Here is an 8,762-nt window from a genome sequence, read left to right on the forward strand (position 1 = left end):
CGTCAACAAATTGAAGAGCTCCAAAGGATGGCCGTCGAGGCTCGACAAGAGCACCAAACCATGAGTGGCGACATCGCCTATCTTATTGGCGAGTTCGACGACCTCAACGCCCGTTTCCCTCCTCCTCCTCAAAAGGGTTCCATAATCGAATCCTTTCTTGTTGACCAGACACCACATCACATTAAGCTCCGTTTGGGAGACACTCCCCCCATCGACCCTAGCAAACATGAGTTGGGTCATAGCGCGATGGAGGTACCTCAAGACGGGGTTGCGAATCGACAAAGACTTGGCATAACCCGCGGCGTGCTCTTGCTCATTAGTCATCGCGCCCGAAACCTCGGAATATCCATATTTATTGTCCTCCTCGGGGTTGGGGTCAAAGCAATGGAACACTCCACTAAGCTCCTCCATGGTAAGCGAGTGCCAACGGTTGCCTAGGCGGAAGTCGATGCTTAGCGGGACATTGTGGCGTCGATCCTTGGTGACCTTGAGTGAGCTAAGAAACTCAAGAGTGAGCTTCCTAAAAGATGGCCACTTCCTTTGGAACATGTAGGCGAGGTCGTTCCCATCGCCCACGTCGCATAGCCCCCAAAAATCTTCCGCGATCCCCAAAGTTTGGAGAGGGAAATCGTGGGGATATATCAAGGGTGCCGTCTCTCTTGCCGACACCTTCGACATAGCCTTTTGCTCCTCAGTGGCAAGGCTAGTGCCATAGTTCTTCGCATTCTCGGGTTTTTCCTTTGATCCCATTATCCTACAAAAGAAAATTCATACTCTTAAAAATAGCACCAACAAATAGCCAATCAAAGGTTCCGCCAAACTTGCACTTAACCAAGTAAAAACTAAGAATCAACAATCATGTGCAAGTTTGCGTATCATAGCATCCTAAATTGTAACATGTTAACGTGTAGAGCATAATAAACAAAAATAGGACACTTAAATCCATCCCCCAACGTGAATTCATCCCCCATGCAGAGAAGTATTGCAATTCATGGAAATAATAATAGGCTTACAATGCTATGAACTTGATTGCAACAAATACACATTCAAGAACAAGAGAAAATCACTATTCACTAAGCAACAATTCACCACCTAAAATACAAATTAAACCATGGAAATTCAAAAATAAGCACACACAATCATCCCCCATCATATAACAAGAGCTTCTACCGAACAATTCATCCAAGAAATACCAAAATCCATGAAAGAATTAAAGCAAAACTCAGAAATTGAGTGGGATTCATACGTTGTGTTGGAGAGAATTGAAGGAGAAGAACTCTAAACTTGGAGAGAATTGAGAGAATGAGAGTGTGGGTGTGTGAATTTGGTGATTTATAATGGTGGGGGTGTGAGCAAGGAAGGAATTAGAGAAGGAATGAGAAAAGGAATGGAAAACATACCTTATATTGGCGAATTCCCGTCTCTGGACTGTCCGTGGCGACCGCCGCGTAATTTGTGGCGGGCCGCCACACGGGCTTTCGAAAACGGCGCTTCCTGGTGGACTGCCGTGGCCCGCCCTAAGCCTACCCTAGGCCCGACTCCATTCTGCACATGTGAACACACGTGTGGCGATCGCCGTGTTAAGCGCGGCGAGCGCCACTCGACCTTTTTTTTAAGGAAACACAAAAACGAAAATAACAAGAAATAACAAAATAAAATTAGGATGCCTCCCAACAAGCTCTTTTGTTTTGAGTCGTTAGCTCGACTTGAAGTGGCCCACTAGTTGGGCGGATCAGCGATCCTAGTGCTGAAAATTGGCATTGGGAGCAGCTTGGTCCCTAGCTTCTTCCACCACTTGTATTCCCCTTATTGGTTTTAATCACATAGATCTCGGGGTCTTCATTGGGTGCTTTCTTCTTCTTTTGCTTCTTTTTCTGCGGAACATAATTTTAAGAGTTAGGTTCATTCTTTTTGGGAGAAGGACTTACTTTGTTGACAATGTAAATTGTGGAGGATAAAGGGTCCTCCACTTCAAATGGATCATGAGGCTTTGTCAAGCCGTGACCATGATTGCCCTGCACTGCCGTTCCATCTCTGCCTGCTTTGCCTCCTCAAATTTAAGTATCTCGTCTCGATCTTGTAGGTGGAGCGACTATAATTGTCACTGATTGTGATCTCTCCACGACCTACATAAATCAAAGCTTTGCAAGTAGCTAGAAAATCTCTGCCTAAGATTAGAGAAACATTCTTGTCCATTTTCATATCAAGCACAATAAAATCGGCAGGAAAGATGAAATCATCAACCTTCACCAACACATCCTCAATCATACCTACTGTTTTGATGGACGAGTTATCGGCCAGCCTAAGAGTCACGTCTGAAGTTTTGAGCGGCCCAATGTTGAGCTTTTCGTAATACTTCAGTGGCATGAGATTGATGGATGACCCTAAGTCACATAGGGCCTTGTCAACTTTCCCTTCTCCGATCCGGCACCTTATGATGAACTGCTCGGGGTCTCTCTGTTTCACTGCCCTTTCCTTTTGGAAGATCTCGCTGCAATGATGCAGTAGCTTAAGGTCGGCTTTGATCGGCTTTTTCTTCCTCATCACCGCCTCCGTTAATAGCTTTGCATATTTGGTTATTTCCTACAACGATTCAACTAGAGGAATATTAGTATGGACCTTGCAAAACATGTTTAAGAATTGTTTGAATTGCTCTTCTAGCTTAAACCACCTCTTCGGCTGAAAGGGGAGTACAATCTCATTGTTCTGCACGAGCACCTGTTTGGTGGACGATTCTTCCTTGTTAGTGGCGGCCCGCCGCGGGGTATGCGCGGGTCCGCCGGCGGCTGGGCAGACTACAATTGGTAGGTCAGCGACAGTCCGCTGCGGTGGTTGCGGCGGTCCGCAGGCGACTGGGCAGTCCCCAGATTTTTGCTTTGCAACCCACTTTTTGTTTATATCCTCCACTCGTGCTGCTACCTTTGCCTTGTCCTCATCAAGTTTCTTTTGGACCTGCTCCATTTGAGTGTTGATGTTTGAAATGACAGTCGAGATTGTGTTTATCCCTTGCTCGAGGTTGTTGATCCTAGCTTCCTGAAAGTGCAGGTTTTCGGTCGAGTGTGTAATTGCAAGAGTGTATCCAACTGATCAGGATAAGATTCCCGACCTAGCTGAGTCGTTGGCACGACAACCGGAACCTGGTATCAAATAAATTTCCTCAACCCACTTCTACTGGTTAGTATAATGGAGGTAAGGGTCAAATCCCAAAAGGATGGACACGTTCGGATAACTGTGGTAACATTCCTGGGTGTTTTTGGTTAGCTACCACGCTATGGGTTGGGATTTTACCTAGGCGAGAAATAAAGATGGTACTCTACTGACTAGTAGGCGTGAAAATAACAGGCACGTGGTTGTGTTCGTGGAAATAGGGGACACGGTATCTCAGAGGCATGTGAAAAGTAGACAGTTACTAAAAGAGGAAATTTAGACAACAAGGCATATCTGGTGGCTGGTTGGCTTTCTGACAGGTTTGGAAGGTACAACTGAAAAGTACGAGACAAAAGCAAAAGTAACTAAAAAAAGTAAAAGTGGTCCAAGATAAAAGTTGATTTTGACGTTTTCTTCTTCACCAAGTATTAACAGAAATCATATGAACACAAACTCCATGACTAAACTCAGATTCATAACTTCAAACTCAAGATCCATTGATTAAAATGCTCAAACTTAAAATGAACGGCGAAACTGCAGTTTACCTCTACTGACTAACATGCAAGGTGGTGATTATAATGCAGAACGAAAGACTCATGCACAAAAATTAGACTGAAACATAACTACAACCTCAGATCAACAACTCCAGATAAGAAAACACTTAGAAATTAAAAGCAACGACTAGATCTAACTTTCCTAGGCAGAATGAAGCAAACTCGAACCAAAGCGACATAGAAAATAGAAACTTCATAACTTAAACGTTTGGATCTTCACAAAGTACTTCAAAACGCAAGAACGATAAATGTTTGCAACAAATCCAACGACGAAAACAGGTAAAGATTAAACTAGAAAGCAAAATAACGATTGTTTTGCCACTCCCGGGGCTGCTATACTACTACGGCAAACTGGCTGGAACGGTAGAATGATGAATCTCCGGCAGACTCTTGGACGTCAAGTGACCATAGCTGTGGCGAGGAACGAGAGATTGGATAATGCTGAAGGACTGATCTTCTAGAGAGAATTCTACTAAGTGTGTATGAGAATCGAGAGCTTGCGAACTGAGAACTCTCTCCAAGTGGCTTCTTTTATAGGGAGGCTTGCCCTTGCTTTTAGGGTAGACTTCCTTCACGATTTGACTTTTCGCCCTTGTTAATGATCATCCCAGCTATCCTTCTTCTCTATCTCGATCCTTTTCTCTGGCACGCATCCTGGTCAGTATTGCACCCTTCTAGCGCTCTTTTCACTTGCGTCGCCTGAATCGTCTCCTACTGACTTGGATCCCTTTTCTCTCGAGCCTTTTCTTTGGCATGCATCTCCAAGTGACAATCTACCCATCTTAACAAAAATTTCATCTCGAAATTTGCTTACGTCCTTCGAATATAATATTTCTCCATCATCTCATCTTCTAATTTCTAAGCAGCCTCCTCATATCGTTAAAATTAATAACTATAGTTGAAAGTAGTATCATCATCGTATTCTTGTCACGTCACCAACATCATTCTTGTTAAACTTCGTAGTCATCTGCATGCTTCTTTGCCCGCTATAAAGGTCGTCTCCGTCGTGTCGGTACTTTTAGGAAATTACGCAAGATTAGACTATATTAATTTAAATCACGAAACGATCTCTCGTCATTGCATGAATACATCCTCTAACAAAATCTTCTTGTCTCGACACCTTGCTTGTTTGAACTTCAGTTTGTTTTCCCTATTCTTCTCTTCTTTAGATCTTCATCGTATTCTTGTTTAGGAAAACGATAAGAAATAGTAAAATGGTTCACAAATTAAGCTTGCTCCAAAGTTTCGCGCCATTCCAAGAACTAGAAAAAGTTTCATGGTCCTCCGTCTTCCATTCTCACCCTCGATCTCCTTGCCTCGTGCTTTCGCCCCAAAGTTTCAGATTCTCGAACGTTTTCATTGCTCGGAAAAGCAATAGATAAGTTTTAAATTTAGCACTAAGGTTTGCGCTGTCAACTAGGCCTACTACATCTTACGCACTCTAAGTTCACAATACATTTCATCATCTCATAGATCAACAACTATCACAATTAACGTCATTTATATCTCAAGATAAACAAGTATAACACACAACATATCTCATCCCAAAGCAAAACACTTTTGCATTTCACATTCACATTCAAAACTTTTGAAACAAAATTTTTCTCAAACTCTCGTACTTTCCAAACAAATTTTTTTTCTCAAACTCTCACACTTTCCTCAAAATTTCCACATCTCACTTTTAACGTTAAAGTAAAAATTTTGACTCAAAAATCAAAAAGTATTTTAACTCAACTTTCATCAACACTGTCATAATATATCACATACTTCAACGTCCAAAAACCATTGCTTAAAACGTCATTCATATATCGGATAATTAAAGCATGCATGTACACAGAATACCCTTGACATCCCATAGCATAGCATTATATACTTCATACTTCAACCTCCACAAACCACTTCATATTTAAACAAACATAAACACATTATACCTTGCATCTCATAACATAAATATCATCACACTTCCATAGCTCAATTTTTCAAAAAGAAAGAGTTAAAACTTTTTTTTCCTCGAACTAAAAAATTTTCAACAATTCAACACACATCATTTTCCATTGATCAAATCTTTAAATAAAAACAAGTCTCATTACATAGCATATATCTTTTTATCACCATAGATTTTCAACTTCTCGAAAAAAAATAAATCAATTTTTTTTTTTATAACCATAGTTCCTCTATCCCATTGTAAAACATATAACCATAGCTTCTCTATCCCATTGTAAAACAAACTCTGTTAACCATAGCTCCTCTATCCCATTGTAAAACATACCTTGTTTTCAAAACCATAGTTTCTCACCTTCTTTCTTGAAAACATTCTCAGAAAAATTTCTCAATAAAAATAAATTACCTCTTTCTCAGTTGAGCGTGGCGAAGCGGGATATTGAGCCTTCGACACAAAACTTTTTACTCTAGCGAAACGATTCCAGACTATGATTGAAAAAGAGACTCTCGGGTCCAGAGCGGAAAGAAAAATTGCTCTGATACCACTCTGTCACGACCGCATTTTCTAAGGATAGAAAACACGGTGAATCGCGACTAGGGGAGGATAAAAGAAGCGGGAAAGAAAGGGAAAAACAACGAAATTCGACCAAAGCTCAATATAACAGAAGTAGCTCGAATAAAAACAGAGTATTATTTCGACAATCAACAACTCAAAAAGATATTATCTCAACTTAACATTAACTCTAACATTAACTCAAAAGAAACAACATTCAGCGGAAGCATTCGAGAGAAGAATTATACTATGTATGAAGACATAATATATTTGAAATCTTTATTTGTTATCTTCTTCACTTTTATGCTCAACACCCACCACGCTCGTCACAGCTCAACCTGCACATTTTTAAAAAAGAAATGCAGGGCTGAGTACTTGATGCACTCAGTGGACTCATGCCGAAAACATTTTATAAAAAGTATTTATCATGCCACCATTGAGTGAACTCGGGGTTTAACTTTGAAAAATGCCCAAGACACTAAAAACCATTTCCATCGTAAAAGTCGGTTGATCAACCATTTTCCCATAGATGTCTACCATATCTGATCCATTGATGACAAGGAATGTGGCCACATTCCAAGTCACTAGACCGGCCGACCCAAAAGACGGCTCACGATCTCCATTGGTGTACACTAGCCTGAGTAGGGACTCACTCCCTAGTCAGACCCGAATTCGATTATCCATAGATGGCAAAAGCCACAGCAGATAGGTTCCATAGATAAAACAAAACACGGCATGACAAATATTCATTTTCACATAAAAATATACTTAGGGCATTGCCCTTATTTAAAAAGAAAGCCCACCTCGTTCGTTTAACACCGTAAATTGCGTTCTATTCCGTTCTCGAAAAACGTGCGTGAAGCTACCCATTGATTTAATGTACTCCGGCCCAAACACTAGATTAACTCCAATCATCTCCTTTACTAAAAACAATAGGCCCAATCCAAATCTATAAATTAACACATTGCCTAAAACATTTAATTAAAACAAAGTCTAAAACTTTAAAAACTTTCCTCACCTTACGTATTAGTGAACTCCCAAAATGGGATTTTCCCCTTCTTTTCAATTAAACCACATGTTCGCCATCTTTCTCTCTTCTAGCTCCCTCCGTCTGCTGTCTCCAATCTGAATCCCGTCGGTGAGATCGACGGTTCAGCTCCATCTCCGCATATTTAAAATCTCAAATCCTTCACTCTCTGCACAGTGCCGCTGCACTCTTCTTCTCTCTCAACCTCAGCACCGTCTCCTTCCTCTTCATGTATCAACAATGGCGCAGCCATTCCACTCTCCCTCTCTCTTTAATTCTATCGACATCTCCGATCCAAAATTAAAAGAGAACTCGTTTCCCTCCTTCTTTCAAGTCGACGTTGCCCCAGCTCTCTCACTCTTTTCGTCTCTCCGTCGCCGTTCACTGTTGCAGCAAGCACCGCCGTGGTCGCCTTCACTAGCATATCTTTCCCTCATCTCTGCCACAGTGCCGCTGCTGTCAAAGTGCCGCCGCCGGCGTCGCTGCTACTCCAGATCGAGATAGCCGCTATCCACCCTCAGTCGTTGCTGCTGCTGTTCGGGATTCATCGAGCGTACGAGCAGTGCCATCGCTGTCCCGATCAGCTTCGCACCGCCGCTGTCATTCCGGTGAGCGTCTCCCATCACTGAACGTCTTTCCCTCTCTGCTCGCTCTTCTACAGCTCTCCGTTGAGCAGCTCCTCCACACGGGGCTGCTGCCATCGCCGTCCTCTCCGTGTTCGTCGCCTACACGCAGACCATTGCGCCACCCGCTGCGCAGCCGATCTCTCTCTCCATTTCCGGTTCACTCTCTGTTTTCTCTCTCGCTTTATTCCATCAGAGCCGCTGCATATGGCGTACCTCTCTCTCAGATTCATCGACATCTCTGATCCAAAATTGAAAGAGAACTCGCCTCCCTCTTTCATCTCTCAATTTCTCCGATCTGTACTCGTTGCCATTGCGCCGCTGCACCACGCTCCAAATCGCAGCGCCGTCGCCTCTCCGTCTGAACCGATCGCCGCCGTGCAGCCGTCGTCGCTGCTGCCAGCACAGAGCCGGCGCCGCACCGCCTTTGGCTCCTTATGCACCCCGCCGTCGCTGAGCCCGTGGACCACTCCGTCGTCATCTCTTCTCCCTCCATCCAACTCTCTCAAACACAACTCCTACCATCTCTCTTTCTCTAATTTCTAACTCTCTCATTTTTCTTGGAATTGATTGAATCTGATTAAACGTGGAGTCATGGAGAGAGATATGTATAGGTATAAACTGATTTCATGAGATCATGGGGAGGTAGAAACCGATCAGAAGCGGATTTTGTGGAACAGAAATTGGGTGAGAGTAATCTCACGTTTAATTCTTGCATATTCAAAGTGCGCTCAAAGTTGAAAAATTGATAAATGTCTTGGACTCATAGCAAAGGGTTTCAAATTGGGCTAGGAAAGAATAATTGTTTCAGCCCAAAATGTAAAGTCATTCTCTCGACGAAAGAAATTAAAGAGAAAAAAATTCAGATGCACAACGATGTCCTTTCGATGACAAATATAAAGGTAGAAAAAAATCGG

General features: G+C 42.6%; 1 protein-coding gene across 1 annotated transcript; it reads right to left on the bottom strand.

Moving 5' to 3' along the window:
• Positions 1–1,980: 1,980 nt before the first annotated feature.
• LOC125189954 lies at positions 1,981–7,923 on the bottom strand. Its single transcript, XM_048087167.1, has 3 exons — positions 7,738–7,923; positions 2,695–3,033; positions 1,981–2,583 (listed from the first exon to the last, which is right to left on the bottom strand). Exons 1-3 carry the CDS (start codon positions 7,921–7,923, stop codon positions 1,981–1,983), a joined length of 1,128 nt encoding a protein of 375 aa, XP_047943124.1.
• Positions 7,924–8,762: the final 839 nt, after the last annotated feature.

The sequence above is a fragment of the Salvia hispanica genome, chromosome 5 (assembly GCF_023119035.1).
Source record: "Salvia hispanica cultivar TCC Black 2014 chromosome 5, UniMelb_Shisp_WGS_1.0, whole genome shotgun sequence".
Taxonomy (NCBI): Eukaryota; Viridiplantae; Streptophyta; class Magnoliopsida; order Lamiales; family Lamiaceae; genus Salvia; species Salvia hispanica.

What these genes read in the sequence shown, in the direction of transcription:
- LOC125189954 (XM_048087167.1), bottom strand. Translation starts at nt 7,923, where the DNA reads ATGGCAGCAGCCCCGTGTGGAGGAGCTGCTCAACGGAGAGCTGTAGAA. An exon ending in AGCAGCAGCAACGACTGAGG is followed by an intron (nt 3,034 to 7,737) that starts GTGGATAGCGGC and finishes CTGCACTTTCAG; the next exon opens with GAAGCTAGGATCAACAACCT. An exon ending in TCGTGCAGAACAATGAGATT is followed by an intron (nt 2,584 to 2,694) that starts GTACTCCCCTTT and finishes GAATCGTTGTAG; the next exon opens with GAAATAACCAAATATGCAAA.